A 25,258-nucleotide genomic window follows, 5' to 3' on the forward strand; every position below is an offset into this window, starting at 1 on the left:
CTGCCGGCGCGGCTCCCAAGATGGCGGCGGGTGCGTGAGCGGGGCGGTCGGGGAGGCCCGGCGGGAGCGCGGCCGCCGCCGCCATGAAGGGCAAGGAGCGCTCGCCCGCCAAGGCCAAGCGCTCCCGGGGCGGCGAGGACTCGGCATCCTCCTCCTCCTCCTCGCGCGGCAGCAAGAAGCCGAGCGGCTCGTCCGGCGGAGGCGGCGGCTCCAACGGCGGGAAAGCGGCGGCGGCGTCCGGCGAGAGCAACAGCGGGAGCGGCCGGCGCGGCGCCCACACGGACAAGGGCGGCCGCGCCGGCAGCCGCGAGTACGAGACCGGTTCGGCGGCGGCCGCGGGCGGCGGGGGCCGGCACGGCTACAGCGGTAAAACCGCGGAGGCGTCGCGGAGCAGCAGCAGCCGCGGCGGCGAATCGCGGGCGGCCGCCGCCGCCGCCTCCTCCTCCTCCTCCTCGTCGGAGCCGGGCGGCGGCGAGTACAAGACGCTGAAGATCAGCGAGCTGGGCTCGGCGCTGAGTGACGAGGCGGTGGAGGACGGGCTTTTCCACGAGTTCAAGCGCTTCGGCGACGTGAGCGTGAAGATCAGCCGCCTCCCGCCCGGCGCCGGCGCCGCCGACGAGCGCGTGGCCTTCGTCAACTTCCGCCGGCCCGAGGACGCGCGCGCCGCCAAGCACGCCCGCGGCCGCCTCGTGCTCTACGACCGCCCGCTCAAGATCGAGGCCGTCTATGTCGGCGGAGGCAGCGGCCGCCGGCGCAGCAGCCGCTCCCCAGCGCTGCTGGACAAGGAGTCTCCCTACGGCACAGCGGCGGTCGGGGCAGTGGCGGCGGCCGTGCGGCACCCGCCGGCCGGGGCCGCGCAGCGGGCGCTGTCCCCCGCGGGCAGCGGCGGAGCTTTGGGATACCGGGACTACCGGCTGCAGCAGCTCGCCCTGGGCCGGCTCCCGCCGCCGCCGCCGCTGCCGAGGGAGCTGGAGAGGGAGCGGGACTACGGTGGCTTCTACGAGGCGCGGGTGCGGCCGGCCTACGGGCTGGAGCGCGTGGCCGGCGTGGCGGCGGCCGGGGGATTCCGTGGAGGAGGAGGAGGAGGTGCCGGAGCGGCCGGTGAGGAGGAGATCAGCCCTGAGGATGACCAGAGAGCCAACCGCACGCTGTTCCTGGGCAACCTGGACATCACCGTGAGCGAGTCGGACTTGCGGCGAGCGTTTGACCGTTTTGGGGTCATCACTGAGGTGGACATCAAGAGGCCGGGACGTGGGCAGACCAGCACCTATGGGTTTCTTAAGTTTGAGAATCTGGACATGGCGCACCGGGCCAAGTTGGCCATGTCAGGGAAGGTGCTGCTGCGTAACCCCATCAAGATCGGATATGGGAAAGCCACCCCGACCACCCGGCTCTGGGTGGGCGGCCTGGGGCCCTGGGTGCCTCTGGCTGCCCTGGCCAGGGAGTTTGATCGGTTTGGCACCATCCGCACAATCGATTACCGCAAAGGGGATTCCTGGGCCTATATCCAGTACGAGAGCCTGGACGCGGCGCAGGCGGCCTGCACTCACATGCGGGGGTTCCCCCTGGGGGGGCCGGATCGCCGGCTCCGCGTAGACTTTGCTGACACGGAGCATCGGTACCAGCAGCCCTACCTGCAGCCCCTGCCCTTGCCACCCCCAGCTCATTACGAGCTTGTGGCGGAGGCGGCTGCTTTTGGGGCTCACCGGGGAGCCCCCCCTGACCCTCTCCGGGGGGCCCGGGACAGGACGCCGCCTTTGCTCTATAGAGACCGTGACAGAGACCTTTACCCTGAGACAGAGTGGGTGCCCCCACCGCCCCCTGTGCGGGACAGGAGTAATCGGGCAGCTGCCTATGACCCACTGGAAAGCCTGGAGCGCCGCCGGGATGGGTGGTCCTTGGAGCGGGACCGTGGGGAGAGGGAGTTGGGCAGTAGCAGTAGGGATCAGCCTAGGAAACGGAGGCTGGCAGAGGATGGAGGCCGGCACTTGGACCGCTCCCCCGACAGTGAGCGCTCCTCTTCCTCCCGAAAGCGCCACTGCTTGGCCACAACCTCTCCCCCGGACCGCAGCCCCGAGCTCCTTGGAGGCCGGGAGCGTTACAGTACTGACCCCGAGCGCTCATCCCGCTTGCTCCTGTTGGAGCGACCTTCCCCCATCCGGGAATCCCGCCGGGGCAGCCTGGAGCGGGCGCAGAACGAAAAGCGCGACCGCAAGAATTCCGCGGAGCGGGAGCGGAAGCATCGCGCCGCCGCTGCCGCCCAGGAGTGCAAAAGTCCGGCCAAAAAGGACGAGCGGGCGGCGGAGGGCGGCGGTGGCGGCGGCTCCCGGCTCAAACCTCCTCCGCAGAAACAGCAGCAGGACGGAGCGGCGCAGGCCGGGGCAGCGCCCAAGCTGTGCCTGGCTTGGCAGGGGATGCTCCTGCTGAAGAACAGCAACTTCCCGTCCAACATGCACCTGCTCCAGGGGGACCTCGGAGTCGCCAGCAGCCTCCTCGTGGAGGGAGCGACTGGGGGGAAAGTGGCTCAGCTCAAGATCACCCAACGTCTCCGTCTGGACCAGCCCAAGCTGGACGAGGTCAACCGGCGCATCAAGGTGGCGGGTCCCAACGGATACGCCATCCTTCTGGCCGTGCCCGGCGCCTCAGACAACCGCTCCGCAGCCGGGGCTGCCGAGGCCGCCACCACCTCCACGCAGAGGCCGCTCAGGAATCTGGTGTCCTACCTAAAGCAAAAGCAGGCTGCCGGGGTGATCAGCCTCCCTGTAGGGGGGAACAAAGACAAGGAGAACAGCGGGGTCCTGCACGCCTTTCCACCCTGCGATTTCTCCCAGCAGTTCCTGGACTCCACGGCCAAGGCGTTGGCCAAATCAGAGGACGACTATCTGGTCATGATCATTGTCCGTGGGGCGTCCTAAGGCCCTCGTGTTCTGTTCCCAACCCTGCCTACTCCTCCATGCAGCCCTTCCAGCGTGTGCCAGGTGCTATGGGATACAGCCTTAGCCAGCCCTGTCGTTATTTTAAATAGATCTTTGTTTGTAGGTGACTTTCCCGGCCCGATTTTCTGTTACTACATTTTTCTATAAAGGTAGAAGCCAGAGAGGTTGGTTAGGAGTAGTGTGAATAGGATATTTTGAGAATTCCCTATCAGTGGGGACAGCAGGGAGGCTCAGCCTGCTTTGATTTACAGAAAATAGAAAAGAAAAATAAGAAAAACTGGGGTGGGGAGGGAAGGGGAGGGAAAGAAGAATTCCCGTCTTCTGAATTTTGATTCATGTCCTTTTTTCATTTCATGTATTTTAAAGCAAGTCCCAAGAGCTCATCCTTGAGAGAGCTCCAAACCCAACAGACCAGATTTAAAGCACTCAGTGGAAATGGAAAACCACACTCTAGTAACAGACTGGTGTCAGCTCCTCTTTTGAGTCCTTGAAATTCCCTGTCGGCCTCAGGCCAGCGGCCCTTTGGCCCATGGGATCCCTTCCCTCGGGAGCCTCAGTGGTTTCCCCGTTGAGTCGCGTGGCTCGAGGTCGACGTTTTTCAGGTGAGCAGCAGCTGCTCTCGGGTACACAGCAGAACCCTGAATTCCTTTGTGGAAAGGGATTCCTTTTTCAGCCAGCCCCCCAGGTGCATGCACTGAAACTGGGCTTTTTACCAGGTGTATTTCCCTGATTTCCCAGTGTATCCCATATGTGCACTTTGGGTTTGTAGCAGTGACAAGGTCTGGCGAAGAGCTGAGGACTTTGTTACAAACCAGGAATGTCTTGTGCTCACTCTGGTGTGCAGGAAACAAGGAGGTGCTTTAAGGAGAACTTGAGTTATATCGTGGGGTTTTGGTTTTACTGCGTTTTTTTTTGTTGTTGTTTTCCAAGAGTTGCAGGTTCAGTGGGGTCTGGTTCCACAGTGCAAACTCTGAGCAAGTAAGTGCTTCTCTCCAGAGATGCTTTTCATTCTGTGATAATTTAATTACATAAAAGTTCTCATTAACATTTTACCTCTTTGTTAATAGCAAGGAACTGCTGTCTGCTAGGGACTTTTCAGGTACAGTGTGCAGCGGGCATTACATGAGGTTTATCATGGGCACCTGGAGTAAAGTGGTTTTAGCATCTTGGAGAAATGTTAAAAATACTCCAAGACACCGAGGTTTGAGCTCTTGTTCTTGTGATTCAAGGATGAAACAGTTTGCATGGTGTTTTTTTTCACGGAACATAGTTAATTTTTTCTTATTTTTCCCCCAACCATTGGGCACTTTTCTCCAGCTGTCTCGGCCACCTTGGTAATCCAGGCATTTAGGAGGGAAGAAGGGATCTCAATCCCTGATGGGATCTAATTCCATGATATTCTGTTTAACAACCAAAAGGATGTTGCAGCAGCTTCTAAACTGAAGTGTAAATCTGACTGTTATCTTTTTACAGGCCCCAAAATTGTAATCTTGCACTTAAACCCAGAATGTAATCTTGCACTTAGCCATGTTTTCAGGGATTTGGGCAACGGAGAAGCGACGCTGCCTCGCTCGGTCCATGCTCCAGTAGATTCCTTGGATGATTGATGCAGGCATGAGTTGATTTCTGCTACAACTCGCACGGCAAAAATCAAATTCAAAGTGTGGAATAGGATGCGAATAGGAGATGAAGGAGGAAATGTCTTGAATGTATTTTATGGGTGCAGCTGAACTTGCTTGAGTTTCTGTCACAAAAATAGGAATTTTTGTTACTGAACCACTTGTGAGAGAGGGCTGTGGTTTAAGAGGGCTTTGATTGCTTTATCTGCCAGGAATGAGTGGACACAGTACCCCAAACATCGTGGTGAACTGAGAATTCCAGTCTGATAGCGTATCTTAAACACAGATCTGGTTTTTATAGCTGCTTTTCTTTCTAAATGAAAAGGTGAAAGCCTCATTTAATGCTCTTAAATTTGAGGGTAAAATCCAGGATTTCTGGGTTGCCCTTCAATGTGAATGTAAGAGATGGCAGAATTCAGCTGTTCAGCTTACTATTAACAACGAGAATTTTTGGGAATGACATCGGAAATGCAGATCACTGTGTTTAAGGAGATACAGCGTATTTACCACTTACTGCAAAGAATGTTTTAATTGGAGCAGGTGCCTGTTGTGTGTCAGCAGGTGATCAATGCTGCCAGTGCTGCTTGCATTCGCAGGGAGTTTTCTCATTGCATCTGACAGAAATCACTTGCAAGAGTTTTCTAGGAAAGAGACTTGAGCACCTGGGAATTCAAATCTGCCCAAAACCGGGAAAAAGAAGCACTAATGTTTGTGTTGGACACTTAAGGTCGCTGAGAGCAGCATTTGTTCGGCTGATCCGCAGCAGGCACCTGCTTAAAAACCCATAAAACTTGGGGTCAGTGTAGCTTGCCAAAGCCAGCTTGGTTTGGGAAGCCTTTTGGGAAGAGCATCCTGGGTGCACTTCCATTTTTCCCTTGGAAAATCACAGTGGTTCCACCTGCTACTGGCTGTTAAATTGTGCCGTGCTGGAGGGCCAGAGGGAGCAGGCAAGGCTGTGTTTGACTCCAGGTTTTCTGGTTCTTTATTTAATGGAGCACCTGCTGCTTTGAATCTGGTTTATTTGTGGTTGCTGCTCTGTTTTGTAAGCAGGGATTTTAACACCCTTTGAGGGTTCTTGTGGCAAAACTTTGGCAGCTTTTTTTTTTTTGCCGGCACTGAATTCCCGTGCTGCCGTCCCGGCCGGTGCAGCTGGGCAGGCTCTGCTTTCCTCCTTGGTCTGAGGTGTTCCCCATTGGAGTAACTGTCCACTGAAGTCAGCTTGGCCAGGGCTGAAGGTTTTGAAGCCTGTGGGTGATACCACTGTGTGCAGAGCAAACCAGATGTAGCAGTTGTTGGCTCTCTCCCTTGTGTCTGGCATTACGTTGCTCTGGCGAGAGCTCAGTATTCCCTCCCAACCTTGTGTGCAGCTGATGTTCTTCTATTTCATTAGTGCGTTGAACTAGCCTGGAAAAAGGATGTCCTTTTCCTGAATCATTTCATCCGTGTGCTTTATGCTTTGGGGAAAGAACCTCAAATGACTCGTAGTTTTGTTTGAGATTTTAGGTAGTTGTTTTATTTCTTTCAGTTGGAAACTTTGTGCAACTTCCTTGGCCTCCAGCCAGTGGCTTTGTTTGCTCCCGCCGAGCTGCTGCCACGGGAGCACCGAGGTTATCCTCAATCCAGAGGTTTTAGGGGCACAAATACCGACACGTCCTTGTCAGCCTCGCAGAGAGAAAAGGGCATCCTTGCCAGGCAGACAAACCTTGCCCTCTCTCTCTCTTTCGTTCCCTACAAGGGTGTTAAAGATGGAATATTTTGGTGCCAACTTTCTTGGCCCCTGTGGAGAGCAGAGAACGAGTTTTAATTTCTTGCGTGGATTTGGGAACCCTCTGGTTGATGGTAACTGAGGTGAAAGGCCTGAAGTATTAATGGGGAAGGAGGAGAGAATCAAAATTGTGAAGACAGGTTCAAAAACTCTGAGGACTCAGGGAAAAATGGCTTGGAAAATGGTAATTCCTGGCTCTAAGCAAAACAGTGTTGAGGGCAGCGCTCCTGGGGAGTGCTGTGTACCCAGAGGGGAAGAAATGGTTGCCATGTGGCTCTAGAGCTTTTGGGGTTCTTTCCCCTTTATCCCCCTGTTTACTTCTTTATAGCACCGAAGGACAGATATTCCAATGATTGATAGACTGAACGATGAGGTGATTTTTGTATCAGGCTTAAGGCAGAGCGGGTGGTGCAGAGAATGGTTCATTGAATATTCATCTTCCTGCAGCTCCGATTGTGTGAAAAGGATGGCTGAGAGATACGGCTTGAATAGTAACAATTTTAAATTATATTGGGTGTGTCTTTGATTTGGCCTTTTCTTTAACATTGGCATTGTCTGCTGTTAGAACTGCGCAGCAAAACGAGAGCAAAAGAGCTGTGTGACACTACATTTCATGGTTTTGTTGATAAGTTGCCTTCAGGAAATACCCTGTGAGGAAAGTCAACCGAATTAGCAAGAATTGGGTTGGTTTTTCTCCTGGTTAATGATTTCGGTGTGCCCCATCACGTGTTACTACGAGTTGGGTAATCATCAGTACTGTAAGCCTAGTTTAATCCTGGTCCAAAAAGAAGCCCTGCACTACTTGTTTTGCATCTATCCCTAGAAGGTGACTTCATTCCGAGGTTTCATGCCTGTGGGTGGTATTGGTGCTTTTTGAAGTCCAAGTAGAATATTCAGAAAGGCCTCGTAGCTCTTTATGTTCACCTGTATAATGTAGGGAGGGGAAAAACCCAAATCTGGTGTACACATTTGTATTGAAATAACGTTTTTTTCCTCCTGCAAGCAAATCTGGTGGACTGCAGAAGACAACCGCATGGGATACCAAGCTCTAATGGACCTTTGGGAAGAGAAGCTGTGGCTTATGTGGAATTTCCATGGGCCTCCTGATGGAAGAAAGCTTATCTGTTTAGTATTTGTGCATTTTACTAAAATGGCAGCTTTAAAAAAAAAAAAAAAAGTTGTGTATCTGCTATTGTGATGCCAATGCCCGTGTTTTAAGTGGAAAAAAAAAATGACCTCTTTGCTTTGTGCTGTGTACACAAGATTGCTGGAAAAGTAAAGGAATACCCTTTTTATGGCTCACACAGCTTAAAAGTAGCTGTCACTCAAACATGCGCTCACAGTTGAGCTGATTTTGTTTCATTCTAAATAAATTGTTTCTTTTGAGGAAAATGGTTTTTCTGCCTGGAAGTGAATTGACGACAAACGTTTGGCCCCTGTGTTGGCAGCGGAGGGGTTCCTGCTGCTGCTGCCCAATTGAGCTGATAGTTGTGGGTCTTGAGCAAGAAGCAGGGAGAGCACCGACACTTTCGCGTTGACCGACCTGTGGTACCAATCAGAAGGATTCTAGCTGATTGCCTTGCTGTGGCCCCCGTGTTTGCAGTGAAAAAGGGGTCACTTGCTGCGTTTCTCCTCAGCGGGACGGGGCAGCGGTGCTGCTGCTGGCACTCAAGAAGCAGGGAAGCACCGCCCTGCGCCTCGGAACGGTGGCCAAGTCTGGGGCTTCGCTGGTTGGAAGAGCTGGAGTTCCTGAATTTTAAGTTTCTGATTTATTTTGTTCACCCAACATGTTTGCCTTTAGTTTTGATTCTTGGTTTTTTTTTTTTAATTTTGAAGAAAAAAAGTTTTGAAATTGCTTTGAATCTTGCACGTAAAACCTTTGCACCAAAATTGCCAAAAGAAAAAGAGAAATGAGTCCTTAAAAGTGTTTAAATGCTGTTAATAAAGCCTTTCCTGCCGTACGCGAGGCGCTCCTCCATCTCCAGGGGCTTTTCAGCAGTTGTGGGTTTAGTGCTGAATGGATGAAGAGTTCCTGAGAGCTGGAGGCGGTAATTTAAAACCTTTGCGTGGTGTCTCAGTGCCTTATTTTGACCGGTTTTGAAGCCAGTTGGTTCCACACGCCTCGGATGTGCATGTGCCCTGCTCGCGTCCCGGCCCCGCCGCGCGCTCCGTGCAGTCGCTCCCGGTGTAGTACAGATGGGGAGAGGAAAAGCCGGAGGCGGCCCGAAAACGTTGTGTGCTGTAGTTCTCCTGTCCCGGGGGCTCCTGAGCTTTGGAAGGCTGTTCCTGTGCAGGAGCACAACTCCGTGTTTGCTGCAGGAGAGGACCGCGGCCGTCGAGAGGAAGCTGCCACTGCTGCATCGTCGGCTTCAGGAGCTCGTGGTACAGTTCTTGTGACGTGCCATGAAGACACCTTGAATGGCAGCTTGCCCTGTTTGCCTTGACATACTTTAACCTCCATGGATAACCCCCTGCAGCCGGGCAGGATCTTTGCTAGGCTGCAGATGCCTCTCAGCCGACGGATGCTGTGGTTGTGCTCTGCAAGGTGTCTGTTCCCGGGGCAAAGCGCTGTGTAAATCCCTAAAACAGGTAAGGGGCTGGAAGAGGTTGAACTGAATTGTAATGTCAAAGAAGATTGTTGTTCGCCTTTTGTTGTCTTGGTTCTCCAGTTTATTAATGCTTACTAACAGTGTTTGGTTCAGTCACCCTGCTGCTCCACCCGCTCGGGAACGGGAGCGAAGGAGCCGACTCTTGGATGTGCTTCCCTGTTCGTTGGGGGGGTCCCGTTAACAAACAGCACATAAAGCTACGTGTCCTCAGCTTGGCAAGCTGGAGCTGTTGTTTTGACTTCATGAACTGCTTGAATTAACACTGCTTTAACCCAGAATAGTGTTTATAATTTGTGTGTGTCGACAAGGAAAGCCAAGGCGATGATTTGGCAAATTATCTGTGTTTATGGGATGCTGGTGTAATAATTTAAATGAAGCTGTTTGTTGTAAATGGGAGCAATTGTAGCTATTGCTGGTAATGAGGGAAGGGAATTGGAGAGGGGAGACTCGGGAGATGCCTTTTCTTTTAGAAGTTGGTGTTTGTAGTTAAAATTTCTGGTTTTTGCAATGTATTTCTTGTGCTGTTGAGATACAACCTCTGGATCTCCTTTGAAGTGGTGTACCATAGGTCTGGGGCTGGTAGCAGTAATGGGAGATGTGTTTCAGCCCCTTTGCCTCAGCTGGGGGGTTGATGCTGACAGGAGATGGGTGATCTCTTAGTGTACCCCCAAAAAAAGGGGATGTTTTTTGCAAGCTGGTCACCTGCTCAGGTATCCAGGTGTTTGTGGCAGGGCTTGGGCTCTATCCCACTTTTTGGCTGTGCTTCAAAGTGTCAGTGGCTGTTCGAGAAGAGTTCTGCCTCTCTGAGTCAGATTTCACTGTCTGTTTCACTGGGAGATGGTTCCCTGTCTCCTTTACATTATGTATTTATTCCAGAGACTCGGAGGTATCGTGGGATGTGGTGTGGGATGGTTCTCCTGCGGTTGCTTTGTGCCAGCGAGTTGTTTTTCGGGTGCTGGGTCTGCCCCTCTGCCTTCTGAGGGGCTTAGAGGGATGCTCCAGTGGCCAGGTAGAGCCAGGCTGTTGTTAAAACCAGTCTCTTGGAAGGGTTAAGTGCTCTATATGCATCATATTAATTTGGCTAATGAGACTTCTGGGGAAAGTGGATTTATAACGAGAGCCATTTAATTAACTGCACTGCAGCAGAGAGCGGTGCGAGCGGATTAGATGGGAGCCGGTTATTTGAATTCACACATTTTTTTAGAACTGTGCTTTTACCAGCTGCAGCTGAATTAATAAGTTTAAAATATCAGATGCCCCAGATTCTGCTCTTGGCCAATACCAAGCTTGTGTTGGCCTCATGCTGCTGGTTTACTACGAAATGGCAAATGCTCTTGGAGGATACGCTCCCGCCTCGTGTGCCGAGGGCTGGGGCAAAGACCAAAAAGGGTTTGGTCAAACAGGCAGAAAAGCCAGGGAGAGCAGCGGAAAGGCTCTTGAGCTGATGGCTTTGTGATTCCCGTTGTGTCTCCTGCGGTTATTGGCTCGGAGCCCTGTGCCTGAGTGTAATTAGAGCTGCCTTGAGAACTGGGTGAGGTAAACTCCTAAGACAGAGTAAGCTCTGAGGGACCGGGTCAGCGGCACGTGCTGTGATGGGTTTGACAGAAGCCTCCTGCTGTTCTTCCTGTTTGTCCATGTGCTGCTGGAGGTGCCTGTAGTGGGAGCAGAGAACACGGACGGTGGCACAAAGGTCTCCTATTTTTTTCACCCTTTGCCTCCCGCTCCAGGGATGTATTAATTAAACGTGGCTGGAACCCGGGGCTGTGGGTGCTGTCGAACACGCTGCTGGTGCTGTGCATTAAGGAGCTGCCACCTCCCAGCCCAGCTCCTGTGGCCAGGCTCTTGGGTTTGAGCTCGTGTGTGTTGTCCCAGGATGGGGGTGGGATGTGGTCGGCTCCACAGATGAGTGGATGAGCTGTAGATTAATTGTGGGTCACAGCTATTTCATCTCCTTATCTGCCTGCCTTGACCTTCATACCTAGTTCTGCAATTGCATCTGAAGATCGGGCTGGAGATTTTTAGCTCTCTTCAGTATTTCCTGTCCCCAGATCCAGTGAGAGGTCAGGCCAGCGTTGAGCAATGCACACAACCCGGCCCAGCCCTGAGCTGGCAGCTTTCCCTGGCGTTTCTGCCCTTTGTGCAGGCGAACACTTGGATCCTCCAGCCGCTCTCTCCTTTCAGATGCACGTGCTGCCTTTCCAGGCTGTGCCATCGCACACTTCAGATGTGTCTGAGGACACGCGAGGGGTGCGGAAGGGTTTCAGTGAAGGGAAGCCAGCGAGGTCTCCCGGGGTGGTTGTTAAGCTCTGTTTGCCCATGGAGAGGAGATGTCCTTTGGGCTGTGGAGGTGTTTGCAGCTTCCTTGGCCAAGGGATTGCTTTGGTCAGTGCCAGCCTGAGCTGAGCTCTGACGTGGGCAGAGGTTCAGGACAGGATGAGGTCTTGAACCACCCGAGCTGCTGTTGTTGAGGCTTGTGGGGAGCACATGGTGAGAAAAGGGGATGTTGATGTTTCTTGTGCTGCTCCTCTTGGGTGGATGAAGACAGGACTGTGTACGAGACTACAGGAGGGACTCTTCATCAGGAGCTGGAGTGACAGGACAAAGGGGAATAGATTCAGCTGAAAAGGGGGAAATTTAGGTTTGATATTGGGAAGAAATCCTTCCTTGTGAGGGTGGGGAGGCCCTGGCACAGGGTGCCCAGAGCAGCTGTGGCTGCCCCAGCCCTGGGAGTGTCCAAGGCCAGGTTCATGGTGCTTGGAGCAACCTGGGACAGTGGAAGGTGTCCCTGCCCATGGCAGGGGTGGAACAAGATGAGCTTTAAGGTTCCTTCCGACCCAAACCATTCCAGGAATCTGTGATTCTAAGACCTTGTGTTCCCCCTCTGCCAGCGCCGCGTTCCCCTCTGGCACTGAGGCGTAGCATGTTCGGAGCTCTCGGATATCTGAGAGTGCCTTTGCTGTTCCTCATGGCACTCAGGGCTGAATCCCAACAGCAGCTGGAGGCTGGGAGAGCCCAATCCCAGATACCCCATCCCTGTGACCGCCCTTTTGTCAGCCAGGGTGGCTGTGACTCCTTTGCAGCTTGAGCAAAGGCTTGAGGGGCTGGAGCTCGGTTTATTGGTGTTCTCTCTGTCCCTGGGGTGTTGTAAAGACACCCTTTGCCTCTTTCTTCCAGAGTACAATCCTGGCTCTGTCTTGCCCACGTGAGGAATATCTGTAGGGGAAAGTTTTGCAAGGCTTGGTGGTGGCTTCAGAGGCAAAGTCTGCTTTGGAAAAGAGACTTTGACCCATGAATTACTTCTGGAATTGTCCGTGGCCATGAGCAAGAGCTCCCATTCCCTTTGTGGTTTCTGCAGGCTGGAAAGTTTTCCCATGAGGATCTCAGCTAAAGCTAAATCTTCTGGGTTTTCAAACATCTGCTTTAATTTTTGTTCATTAGAGCCGCTGATAAGTTCCCATGGACTTCAATGAAAACCATGATATCTTTAAAGATTTTTATTATTATTTTTCTAACAACTCCCACCTCCTGCGAAGGCTTTCAGCTCCTTGGAAGTGAAACTTTTTCGTTCAGGCTCTGGTGAATTGCAGCCTAATAACGCTCTGCATGGTAAACACGGCTGCAGGACGTGTTCCAGGCAGGGGGGGGAAGCCAGCACCAAAAAAAAGAGTGTTCCTGTTATCACTGTGTGTGAGGGCGAGCAAACAGCCCAGACCGCACGCGGTATCTGCCGAGCAGGGCGAGGGAAGAGCAGCCACGTTTCCTGTTGCTGGAAGGCCCTGTTGTCATATCCTTACCCAGCTATTTTAAATGGCTTTTGGCTTTCTTCCTGTGGCTTAAGGTGAGCACAGGAACCTCAGCAGTGTTGGTAGCTGAAGCTCCTTGTCTGCGGTGTGCCCTGTGCTGCCACAGCTGTGGAAAAGCCTCTTGCTCCCCTTTAAAATGGGAATTACATAGATTTTCCCCCCTGTGGTTAATGGGCGTGCTGGGAGCTGTGGCAGGAGCAGCTTCACAGTGGGTTTGGGTTTTGGTTCAAACAACCGAGGTGCCTGGAAAGGGTCGAAGGGAGATCGCAGGGGTTGGGTTAAACCCGGAGTTCTTGCCCCACACCCTGAGGGATGTGTGATTCCCAGACAGCTCTCCAAGCAAACCCAGAGCTCGGGCACGTTGGAGAAACAACCGAAATAATCCCAGCCCAGCCCTTGGAGGGGATTTCATTGCGAGATAAAGATTGTTCCTTATTGTATGATAAGCGTCAGGATCGACTTCCTCTGTGCCCAGTGCCTGTGTTTATCTGCTGTTGGCATCTGAGGAGCGCTGGGAAAGTCACAGCCTTGGTTTTTAGTAGATTTTGTTTTTTGTCAAGGGCAGAGCCTGACCAGGAAGAGGTTGATTTTGTGTACTTAGAAATGGCTAAATCCGTGTTTTAGGAGCTCTGTCCTGCCTTTCAATGACCCAGAACACAGAACAAGGAAGGGAAACCTGCAGCTGATAGCCAGGACACTCAGGGGTGCACAGTGGCTGTATAAATTAATAATATAAAATAATTCCAGTGGGAATGAGGGATGCAACGTGCTTCCTGATGTGACCTCCGACTGCACCAGCTTCTGTAGCTTTGATAGACCCGAGCTGAGTCTTAGCAGCTTTTTATCCTGGCACGTGGAACATCACTTGCAGCAGGTTTTAGACCCAGCAGGTGCCCACCCCATAACTCAATCCTGCCAGGATGCCTAGCAGGCGTTGGGAGCAGGTCCTGGAGGCTACCCAGGCTCCTCCTTCAGGATTACACCTGGGAATAAATCACTGACTGACAGTGGAAAAGCCTTTCCTTCCCGGGAAGGATGGAACCCCTGCAGCCCAGCTGTTGGGATGACACAAACCCAGGAGTAATCCTTACCTGCCATGTCTTGGTGGAGGAGCCAATTCCATGTTTTCTTCTTGCTTTCTTAATCCTGTGGTGCTCAAATTAATCAGGATTCAGGGTATCAGTCCTCTGTCTGTCAGTGCTCAGAAAACTAATTATCTAAATGAAATTGTTAAGGGTTTTTTTTTTTTTCCCAAAGGGACTCAGGTGTTGTACCAGGTCTTTGTTGGGATACAGTGAAAATTGGAGGCTGTGTTCTTGGGTTCCTGTGGTCACTCGGATTCCTTCCAGCCAGCTCTGGTTCCTTGCAGGTCGCTGGATCTTTTGGAGAGATCTTTAATGTTTGGTTTCTCTGCACCATGAATTTTGGAAGGTTTTTAAGCCCATGAATCCTGGTTAAAGTGCTTCCAAATGCGGTTTCCCATCAAGATCCAGCTGGCCACGGCACGTTATCCCACGTGCAGAGGATGAGCTGGGCAGGGAAGTGTTCCCCTGAGTGACTCAGGGCACAGTGCTGAGACTGGCATTGGTTTTCCAAGGGGTTTGATTTCTTGTGAGTGAAGTTATCCTCTTGGAAAGATCCAGGAGGTTGGTGGTGATTTCTTTCCAATGCAAAGTGTGGAGATGCTGCTTGTGAGGTACACGAGGGTTGGAAGGCAGGAGGGATCCGGTTCTCCACTGCCTTCTCAGGACCAGGATGGCTGGGGGAGCATTTAAATGTCTTTAAACAAAGCATTTTTCATGCTGAGGATCATTTTTAGCCGTTGCTGCTCATTTTCTCTACCGCAGATGAATGAGGGAAGGATTTCCTTTGAGGAAGGGAAAAATTTTGAGGAATAATTTCTGCATGGAAAGGGTGGTCAGGCCTTGGAAGGAGCTGCCCAGGGAGGTTTGGAGTCCCCATCCCTGGAGGTGTGCAGGGAATGCCTGGATGTGGCACTCAGTGCTCTGGGCTGGGGACAAGGAATCAGGCACAGGCTGGACTCGATGATCCAGGAGGGCTTTTCCAACCTTAATGATTCTGGCATTCTGTGGAGGGAGTAGGGACAAAAGGGTTTTTTTACTCCACCTCAGACTGCAGCTTTTAACCTCATTTGTGTCCCAGCAACCCCTGCTCTCGCATTTCTCCACACACCCTGTGCTGTTCTGCACTGTGCAAAAACAGCTTTAGGAAGTGATTTGCAAGGTGACTTCAGTGGGACCAATGCCTTCTCCTGGTCTTAAAATCAAGAATCAAACACGGTTAGAAGGGAAAAAGGGATTTTACCTCAGAATTTATTTTAAGGATCCTTAGGTGCACCACGTCCAGGTCGAATGCACCTCAATGCACACCCCAATGCACCCCCAAAAGATCTGGATTCACATTATAGGTGTTACTAATTAGCAGATCTATCAAAGTTTCCCCAATGAGAGGCTCAAGTGAGCCCCCCTCCCCAAGGAACCTTCCCCTGGATGGTTCTATCTTCATTTACAGAATGTGTTCTGGAGAGAACCTTGGGGTCTGCGGCTTCTAAGACGTTTATTCTCCTAATTTAACAGATAAGTCTAAGAATGTAGGCTAAAAACCACTAAGAATACAAAAAGCTATAAAAAGGTATATAAAAGGTGTATAAAAGAAAAGGCAAAAAATCATCATGGCATCAGGATGGGAAAACCTTCCTGCAGGCAGGGGTTCCCATCCTGCTCACTCTTGGTTTGTCTCATGCACCTGTTGTATCCTGCAAGTAAATAACTGCCTTTGGTTCTCAGAGCTGCCAGGGGAACTAAAGCTTCTTCTGTGCTTGCCTCCCCAGCACGAGCTGTGAGCAGAGAGGTGTTTGACCAGCAGCCATCACCCCGGGCCTGCTCAGTGCAAAGACAAAAGGTTTGAAGACTCTTCTCGCCCCTCCCAGCCCACTGGCAGGATGGCACAGGGCTCCTGGAGGAGTTTCTCACTGTGGGCATTGGTTTCCTCAGCGGTTTTGGATAGACACGAGGTAATTGTGGCTGGAGAAAGGTGCTGTGCCTGCACAGGGTTATTTTGGGGGCAAATAAAGGCTGGTGGTGCTCATCCATGGGGTGGGATGTGGGAAATGGGAGCTCCTGAGCTGTTTGCTCCTCTGCAGAAGGACAGAGAGGCGGGACAAGCACTCCCATTTTGCTGAGTAAGGGTAAAGAATTGGTGACTTATTGGTCTGGTGGAGAGGCAGGGGAGGAATCTCCTTGAGATCCTGGAGGTTTGCAGGGGAGCTTTGTTGGAGCAGATGGGATGGGAGGTGTGGACACCACATCCTGCCAAGTTGTTTCTTGGTGGCAGAAGAGGTAAAAATATCGCAGGGCTTGTGCTGGAAGGAGGAAGGTGTTGAGCAGAGGCTTCGTTTACAGGGAGCAGAGCGTAGGGAAAGGTGTTGGGATTGTGCAGAGCAGGAGCAGCAGGGTGAGGAGCTGGTGGGGTGCCTCTTTGCATCCCCACACAGCTCTGGTCACACTGTTAAAAGCCAAAGCACAGCTGCTCTTAGGGAGGGGCAGAGCAAGTGGGGGTTTAAAGCTTTAGAATTGGAAAACCTGAAGCCAAGGCTCTCACATAGTTCCTGTTACAGCAGCAAAGCAAAGCTGCTGGTAACGTTTGATTTGGTGAGAGGGAGAGTGAGGAACTTTAACATTTCAAGAGGTGAAAACTCAAAATTTTTCAATGAAAGCTTCATCCCTGCTGCAGAAGGTCTTGGCTGAGGCCTTAGTGCAGGATTGGCTGAGGACGGCCCCTGTTCATCCCCCTTCAACTCCCAGTGCCTTAAACCCTTCAGAAATGATAATCTCATCCAGAAATCCTGGTGGCTTGGAAAATGCCCCCTAGGGATCCTGTCCTGGATGCAGGTATTTCCTGGTCCATCCAAATCACGGAGTGTTGGATGCTGAGGTTGAAGGTGTAGAGGGATGGTGATTAAAGGGTAAAAGGACCATTCCCGAAGCACTTGCTGCCTGCAGATTCCTGAGAGAAGCTGTGAAACAGCTCATGAAAAATGAGCTCTTTTGTAGCACTGATATTCCCCGTTCCCTGTAATTTTCCCCTCGTTTCAGCACAGTTTCTTTGGCACTGTGTAATTGTGTAAGGGCTGAATTTGGCCCATCATCTGTGCAGGAACTTTCTTACCTGGGACAGTGTTTGAGCTCCTTAAAACTGTTACAATATTCTGTAGCTTTTTATTAAAAATAGACCAGCTAATTTGGGGCTTGAAATAACCCATTTCACAGTTTAAAGGGGTGTTTCTGCAGGGGAAACAACTCTCTTGATGGCTTAATATTAAAAAAAGGGATGAGGAAAAAAAGGGGTGAGAAAAAACATAGGATACTTAAATCTCTTTACAATTTAATAATTAAAAAAAAAAGGAGAGGTGAAAAGAAGGAAAATGCCAATGGCTGGAATAAATATCCCAGGTTGACATCTTAATTTCAAATGTCTGGTGATAATGCAAAAAATTGCAGCTTCACTACTGGAGAGAAAGGCAAAGCTGCTGTATTGTGTCTTATCCACCCAAACGAAATCTGTGGGGTGCTGGTTGAATGCAGCCTCAGCACTGGAGCTGCCTTTGTGTGTGCCTGGAATCCCAGGGAGTCTCTGGACGGTTGGGAAGCTGGGGAGAGAAGGGCAGAGGAGGCCGAGGGGTGGCTTTGGTCTCTGCCTTTGCTGTGTTGTGGTTCTGGCTTTAATTAAAACTGGGTTTGCCTGCAGGTGCTCCGTGCTGTGGCAATAACTGTGCCTGGGAGATGGAATGGCCCCACTGCAGCATCCTGCCCGCAGGGAGAGGGGCTCCTGGAACAGCTGCTCTGCGGATCCTCGTGGAAGTACCATCCTGATCCCCCTGTCCCTGCCCTTGCATCCCTCCCCAGGCCTGGGTGTTTGTAGCTGAATAGAACGGGCTGAAACCTCTGGCTGTGCTCTGGCACCTGGAGCTCCTTGGCTGCTCATCCCACGAGGTGAGTCAGCTCTGCTCCGGGAGGGACGGAGCTGTCGTGCTGAGGATTAAATGTGAGAGGCAGAAAAACCCAGCTCAGGAGCAAAGGCACAGTGAAACCCAGGCCCACCCACGCCATAGGCTGCATTTTCCCCATCAAGTAACACTTCACACCATGCATTTCTCAGATGGCTTTAATCAGGAGAAATATCCACATATACAAACTGAATCTGGCATCCAAGAATTCCAGTTTTCAGGGTTGCTGTTGTTGATACTTCCCAGTACAGGCAATGGCTTTCCCAGCATGGATGCAATCAAAGCCCAGCCTTTAAAACTTCAGCCAGACCTGGGGCTCTTGTTCAAACTGGCTTTTTTTAGCTTCCATTTTTGGGCTGAAGGCTCGAAGAAGAAGGAAATAGGTGAGATGAGAGCACAGGCTCCAGCAAAGAGGAAGGAGCAGGCGTAGGTCTGGGTGTAGTCGTAGAGCCAGCCTGCAGGAGAGAAGGTTGTTATTAAAGCTGTGGGATTTTTCTCCGTGAAAAAAACCATTTGGGGCGGTGGGTGGGAGGCAAAGGATGTGTGTTCTCATCTAAGAATTCCTCAGATACTTCCTTTGAATTATTTTAACTCTTCCTGGGCAGCATTTCCTGCGAGGAAATGACACGTAGCTCATTCTTCCCAGAGCCAGCTGTGATCCTTGCAGTGGACACGGGCTTTAATTGGATTGAACTGAATCCCTGAATTTTTTTTTTCCCCTGTTAAATAAGTGGGCCAAAAGCAGCTGATGGAAGATCCCGTTGGATTGATGGGATGACTTGCATGTGTTGGTATTTGCAACATTTGGGCTTCAAACCCCCTGTCCTCCAGCATTGTCTTCTTGTGAGCAGACCCAGTTTAATGCACTTTCTCTGACAGGAGAGAGCCCAAGCCAGGAGCTGGAGGTGAACTTGATAAAATCAGCTCTGGGAGGACTTAAAAGGCAAAGCTGAATTCCATTGAGCCCCAGGAATCTGTGGAGGACTCAGGTCGCCTTTTAAGGTGACCTCCAAGGTCACTTTGGTGAGGTTTGGTCCTGGCAAATCATCTGGGGTCTGGGCAGTCCTTTGAAAGGTGGGGAATTCCTCTCTTTGAATCTAAAATCTACAAAGTGGTGGGAGATGCTGCTGCACATAAAAACCCTCATCCAGTCCCAAATGTGGTGTGGGCTGGGCGGGTGTGGGGCAGCAGCTGAGCCAGATCTGCTGCTGCCGTGAAATGCAATTCCTCTGGAGACATCTGTGGAATCCAGACATCCATGGGCTTCCATGATTTACACAAACAGCAGGTCTGGCCCAAATCTGGGATTCTTAAACCCAGGAAGGGACCTGATCTGGTCCCTGAGGTCCTGGGCTCACGGAAGGAAAGGGTTCCGGTAAAACGCTGGGATCTGTGCCGGAGCAGAGGCACCGATGTTTCCCTGCTGTAGATTTCCACAGCTGCAGGAAATATATATTTATAAGGCAGAGGAAAAGCTGCTTTTGCCCAGTTTCAGTTTCTGTTGGCTCATTGCTGTCTCGGGGGAGCCCCTCTGTTTTTCCCCCAGGGCTGGCGTGTGAGCGGCGCTGGAGGAGCCCGAGGCTGCAGCTGGGAAGGAGGATCCCGTGGTGCTGGGCTGGGTGACTCTCCCATGACCCCGAGGTTGTTGTGGAGGGGTTTATTCCCAGGGGTGGGATCTGGTTTTGCTGCCTGGAAGTCTCTGGGATTTGGAGAGGAGAAGGGATACTGACGTAGTTATTTGTGAGAGGAGCAGGACAGAGTGCTCCAGCTGAGCTCTGATTTACTGCAATTATTCTTAAAATATCCTTCAGGATATTTGTTAATTTTTTTTTTTCATGTTCTTGGGGTTTTTGTTGGTGCAGAATGGGATTTCAGTGCGGAGGGATTTACCAGCATTGCCTCACTGGCAGCACAGCCATCAACTTCCACCACACCCCAACCTTTTGAAGCAACTCCAGTCTCTGTGCCCCCAATCCTTTTCCAAACAAATAATCACTCCTGCTGCAGAACGCTGAATTAGGATCTTGTGGTGTTCGAACTCCAGCAAAGCAGCAGTTTTGTAAGGAATGCTGGTAAATCCCAGGCACCAATGTGATCCAAACGAAACATTCCCAGCACTGCTGGTGCTGCCAGCTGGGTCAGGCTGTTTAAATGGTGCTACTGATCTTTAATCAGAAGTTCGATTTATTCCTGATGCCCTGAGGAGCAAAATTCAGTGGGAAGGTGAAGGTAAAATGTAGAAAACATCTAAGTATATGTGCCAGCAGAGCTTTTGGGAGACTCCATCCTCTCTCCTATCACCACCCAAATTTCTTGGGATTGGAGTTTGTGCTCTGGGGGCTGGAATCTCTTCTAGAACTTGCATTACATGCTTTGGTTCAGCTCTTCTGCACTTTGAGTCAGTGATTTGTACTGCTGGTGGAAACAAACTGTGCCCTCCTCTCAGCTTGCTCATGGCTGCCAAAATAATGTTTATTCTGCCTTGGGTTGGGTTTTTTCAGCGTGGCAGCATCCAGAGGTGCCAGTGGATGGGGAGTTCTGAAGGAGACTCCAAACTTCCCCTTCGGGTCCTGCCAGCTGCCCCTGGATTTCAGGGCTCTCAGCTGAACAGATTTGCAGGTAAGGCACCTTTTCCTTGCATTAGGCTTTGATCTAATATGCAAATTAGGCAGTTTTAACCTTTGCAGTTCTCATTACCCATCATCATTATTTCCACTGCATAAAAGCACTTGAGTTTGATAAAACTGTAATTCTAAACTCAAGGTTTCCGGGAGGTGAGAGCACCAAATTCCAAGGTCTCACAGAGTGTTTAAATCCTGCATTCTGCAAGGAGCAGGTGGGTTTGGCCACTTCATCAGGAGTTTCTGGTCTCACTCAGTTTTCACACTTAAAACTGCATTGAAAGAGAAAATTGCAGCATTTATCTTGGATGCCAAACCTGGATCCTGAGCTCTGGATTGTTTCCAACTTGCTCTGCCTGTAATGAGATGGATGGGGAAGTGTTTTGCTTCTTGGCTTTATTTGGCCTTTATTTATCCCGCCTGCACTAAGCCTGATTGCTGTGGAAAGGTTTTTGCAGGAAGCCTGCTTGCTTTACAAATCCCCTGCAGCAAGCAAAGGCTTCCCATTAGTGAAAATACATTGCAGGTGGATGGCAGTGGAACTGCAGTCTGAGCCGAGGTGTGGAGCTCCTGCTGTCGTGGCAGGGAATTCAGTGGGATTGAGGGATTGCTGAATGCACACCTGGGAGCAGCAGCAGAGATCTGGGATCCAGGCTGGCCATCACCGTGGCAATGTGGAGCTCCTGGTCAATGGAATGTTTTGGCTGCTTGAAATTGCATCCACAGGCAGACAGAGCATAACCAGCCCAGGGATATTGATTAGGAAAATGAACTTTTTCCTGTGCTGGTGGAACAGCAGCGTTGCTGAAACTTTGCATGGAGCTGGAATTTACAGAAGCCTTGGCAACTTTGAGCCAGGTGCCTCTGCAGGCTGGGGACAGCTGATTTGGAGGGCAGGAAACAAAAAATGATGGTTTGGATTGGAAAGGACCTCAAAGCTCATCCCTTTCCACCCACTGCCATTGGCAGGGAAACCTTCCATTATCCCAGGCTGCTCCAAGCCCCGTCCAGCCTGGCCTTGGACACTTCCAGGGATCCAGGGGCAGCCACAGCTGCTCTGGGCGCCCTGTGCCAGGGCCTCCCCACCCTCCCAGGGAAGGATTCCTTCCCAATATCCCATCTAACCCTGCCCTCTGGCACTGGGAAGCCATTCCCTCCTCTCCTGTCCCTCCATCCCTTGTCCCCAGTCCCTCTCCAGCTCTCCTGGAGCCTCTTTAGGCACTGGAAGGGGCTCTGAGGTCTCTCTGGATCCTTCTCCTCTCCAGGTGAACACCCCCAGCTCTCCCAGCCTGGCTCCAGAGCAGAGGGGCTCCAGCCCTGGGAGCAGCTCCGTGGCCTCCTCTGGACTTGCTCCAGCAGCTCCAGGGCTGTGCTGGGCCCCAGGGCTGGGGCAGCTCTGCAGGTGGGGTCTCACCTGGGCACAGGGGCAGAATCCCCCCCTGCCCTGCTGCCCACGCTGGGGGTCAGCCCGGGAGCAGTTGGTTTGTTGGGCTGCAGGGAAGGAAAAGCTTTGTCCTGGCCAGGCTGTTTGGAGGAGAACAAGTCCCCTGCTCCTGAGCACAGGCTGGACACTCATTTCTAAGTGAAATCTCCCAAATCCTCACAACTGCCTTGGTTTTCTGGCAGAGGGAGAAGAGCAAAGGCTTTTCATGCTCCTTATCTCAGGGCCCAGAGCTCTGGTGGCTGAGCTGTGTAATCTGTGTCAAAACAAGAGATTACTGAGGCTTCTCCTGATGTTTCAGTGCCTCTGCCTGGTGGGAATGTTGCTGAGCCTGTCCTTGCTTCCCCTCCAGTCCCCCCAGTCCAAGCTCAGTGTTATTTTAACACTGTTGGGAGTAAAATCCCTGGTAATGTGCTCGTTGTCCTGCCGTGGTCAGGGCTGAACTGCGCACGTGGGGCTTCACTGCATTTTCCAGATATTCCAGGCAGCATTTCCTAAATATTCCAGGCAGCGTTTTCCAAGCTGCTGGTTGGATTTTGCAAATTCCCAAGCAGAATGTTGCCTGTCTATAAAAATACATTTCTGAAATAGGGTTGTTGGTTTTTTTTTCCCACCCTCTGTTTGAACAGAAAACCCATGCTGGGATGGATCCCTGTAGGAGAGTGAACCAGCAGCGTGTTTTATCCCTGGATTTCTGGGGTGGGTGATGTTTTATATAACATCAGTTACCTGCTAAAGGGGGTCCTCCCATGGCTGCTATCCCTGCGAAGAAGGCAGCAAACCCCAGGTAGCTGTGGAGCTTTTCCACACCCACCAGATCCACCTGTTTGGAAACCAAAATGGACAATTAGTGATGGAGTTCATAGGAATGCATATGCACAAGAGATTCATGGAATTAATTTTTTTTTTTTTTAAAGCACAAAGTTTGATTTGATTTTTGTGGGGAATTTTCTTTTTGTGGGGAATTTTCTTTTTCTGGGGAGTTTTCTTTTTCTGGGGAATTTGCTCTTCAGCTGCAGCTGTGGAAGGACTTTGCCCCTGTAGGTCTGATCCAGCCTGGAATCCGTTCGCCTCCTTAAGGCCAACATGGAAATTACTGGGATGGGAGAGGCTTTTCTGCCTTCCAGCTGCTTTGAGGAAGGTGTTTAAATCTCTGAATGCCTTCCAGAAAGAAATGCCAAATTATGATGGTGCTTTTCTATCTGGATCAGGGAATCCTGGAATGGTTTGGGATGGAAGGGACCTCAAAGCTCATCCCTTTCCACCCCTGCCATGGGCAGGGACACCTTCCACTGTCCCAGGGTGCTCCAAGCCCCGTCCAGCCTGGCCTTGGACACTTCCAGGGATCCAGGGGCAGCCCCAGCTGCTCTGGGCACCCTGTGCCAGGGCCTGCCCACCCTCACAGGGAAGGATTCCTTCCCAATATCCCATCCAGCCCTGCCCTCTGGCAGTGGGAAGCCATTCCCCGTGTCCTGTCCCTCCTTCCCTTGTCCCCAGTCCCTCTCCAGCTCTCCTGGAGCCCCTTTAAGCACTGGAAGGGGCTCTAAGATCTCCCTGGAGCCTTCTCCTCTCCAGGCAGAGCATTCCCAGCTCTCCCAGCCTGGCTCTGGAGCAGAGGGGCTCCAGCCCTGGGAGCAGCTCCGTGGCCACCAGCAGGGTCCTGCTGGAGCTGTCTGTGTGTTCCAGGTGATTCTGGGAGCGGAGCAGGTGCCACAAGCCTGGCTTGGCCCTGGCTGATCACACGTGGGACTCACCAGCACGGGCAGCACCAGAGCCATGAAGCCTCCGCAGAAGGTGGCGAAGGCCACGGTGTAGGTGAGGAGCAGCGGGAAGGTGGTGGCCAGTGGCCCCAGCAGGTTGGTGGCCCCGCTGAGCAGCAGGTAGGTGACATGGAAATGGTACTTCTTGGTCCAGTTGTGGTCGGCCACCCAGCCCGAGAGCAGCTGGCTCAGCATCTCCGTGATGCCTGAGGGAACAGGAGCTCTCAGAGCCTCAGGGGAGACTTGGGTTTGTATGATATTGAAATTCTGTTACTTCTAGGTATTTTTGTATATTACTACTTCATTTTTATATATTATTACTTCATAGAAATATATTAGATATTATAAATCTAGCTGCATTGTATAGTATTTTATGTGATTATTTATATTAGTTGTAGTATAATAGGTATTATATTGATACAGTATTTTGTATTTTATATTATATTATTTTGATTATAGTTTATTATTATCAGCTCTAATATATCTTAACTTATCTATCTCATCTATATTATTTTATATAATTAAATATACTTCATACACTTAAATTATTCATATCTTTACTGTGTTTATCATAAATTAGTATTTTTATATTTTTGTATTGTTATATTGTTATATTTTTATATATTATAACACAATATTGCACATTATACATTACAACTGTATTTTACAGTATTTTATAATATATCATTTATGTTTTTATTCTGCATTCTTCACATTACACTTGATTATTTCTATTAACCCTAATATATTCTTATCTTTATTTTATAACGTTAATTATTTGTATTATTTCATATTATTATATCCATGCTTATTTTTATATGTGTTTATTTATAATGCTTTATGGTGTTACGTTGATTATTTATTATTTATTTCTGATTTTTATGCTCCCTATTTCTGTTATTATACATGATTCCTGTCATTTGCTGTGTCACATCCCAATTTCCCTGTTCATTGTGAGGACGTGACCACAAAGGGCTGAAATGCTGAAAAGTTCCAGGGAGGCGTTTTTAGGCTCTTGCAAAATCCATGGATTGGGGTTTTTCCCTCTTCCCTTCTGCTGCTCTTACCAAGGGCACCGAAGTGCTCTGGAAAAATTCCCTTGGGGCTCTGCAGCCCAGACACCTCGGAACTGCCCTGAGCCAGGAAAGAGGAACTCTCTAAAGAGAAAAAGCTGAATATTAAGATCTAAATTCTTCTAAAAATCCAAAGAGCACAGAAACCCAGGAATTTTAGAGGCTCAGCAGCCTTTTGGTTGTTGGGTTTGTGAAAGCTGGGCTTTGAGAGTTGGGGTTTGAGAGTTGTTTTTTACATTTCTTGGTACTTTTTTATGAAGCAAAATCTGAGGAGCTCTCGAGTGAGCTCGTGTCCCACTGACCCCTGAGTCCCTCCCACTCCTAATTCCAAATGTCACATTCATTCCTGGGCTCTCCTAACGCCTCGACAACCCCTCACTGCTGAACATTCCCCAGCACTGCACAAAGAAAATGTATTTTTGTACAATAAAGTACTTGCTGCTGACTGAGGCTGGAGCCGCTTTCTTACCCCAGCATGGCTTTAGTGTTAATCCCGGCTTATAACCAGGCATGGGTTTGATTTTTGGGAAGTGTGCCTTGTTTTTTCCCCACTTTGAGGTGAATGTACCAAATCCAAATGCCTGGGTCCACGTTAATGTGGGGTT

General features: G+C 50.7%; 2 protein-coding genes across 17 annotated transcripts in view; one reads left to right on the top strand and one right to left on the bottom strand.

Moving 5' to 3' along the window:
• On the top strand, positions 1-25,098 carry RBM15 (RNA binding motif protein 15). 5 transcript variants are annotated; one of them, XM_042013801.1, is made up of 5 exons: positions 1-8,909; positions 15,584-15,766; positions 17,500-21,065; positions 23,507-23,635; positions 23,735-25,098. In XM_042013801.1, the coding sequence occupies exon 1, from the start codon at positions 84-86 to the stop codon at positions 2,913-2,915; it is 2,832 nt and encodes a 943-aa protein (XP_041869735.1). In that variant the 5' UTR covers positions 1-83; the 3' UTR covers positions 2,916-8,909; positions 15,584-15,766; positions 17,500-21,065; positions 23,507-23,635; positions 23,735-25,098. The 5 variants fall into 5 exon arrangements, with proteins under 5 accessions (XP_041869735.1, XP_041869734.1, XP_041869736.1 ...); XM_042013800.1 differs by having other exon boundaries at positions 17,500-20,377; positions 20,906-21,065; positions 23,507-25,098; XM_042013802.1 differs by having other exon boundaries at positions 1-3,914; positions 7,324-8,909; positions 23,507-25,098.
• SLC16A4 (solute carrier family 16 member 4) overlaps positions 17,901-25,258 on the bottom strand; it is a 12,834-nt gene continuing 5,476 nt past the window's right edge. For 7 of the 12 annotated variants that reach the window (XM_042013803.1, XM_042013810.1, XM_042013815.1 and 4 more), the window contains 3 exons: positions 23,575-23,786; positions 22,550-22,643; positions 17,901-18,213 (listed from right to left, as the gene is read on the bottom strand). In XM_042013803.1, coding sequence (XP_041869737.1) covers positions 18,059-18,213; positions 22,550-22,643; positions 23,575-23,786 — 461 coding nt within the window. In that variant the 3' untranslated portion in view covers positions 17,901-18,058. Of the gene's footprint in view, positions 18,214-20,448; positions 20,736-20,794; positions 21,261-22,549; positions 22,644-23,574; positions 23,787-25,258 lie in introns of those variants that run through there. The other 5 variants (XM_042013805.1, XM_042013804.1, XM_042013811.1 and 2 more) reach the window with 5 other exon arrangements.

Source organism: Corvus kubaryi, unplaced genomic scaffold (genome assembly GCF_017639235.1).
Source record: "Corvus kubaryi isolate FWS band 111438036 unplaced genomic scaffold, C.kubaryi_AGA036_p1.0 split1-37355, whole genome shotgun sequence".
Classification (NCBI taxonomy): domain Eukaryota; kingdom Metazoa; phylum Chordata; class Aves; order Passeriformes; family Corvidae; genus Corvus; species Corvus kubaryi.

Bases quoted from the DNA above. Each gene is read 5' to 3' on its own strand.
- RBM15 (XM_042013798.1), top strand. From the start codon at position 84: ATGAAGGGCAAGGAGCGCTCGCCCGCCAAGGCCAAGCGCTCCCGGGGC.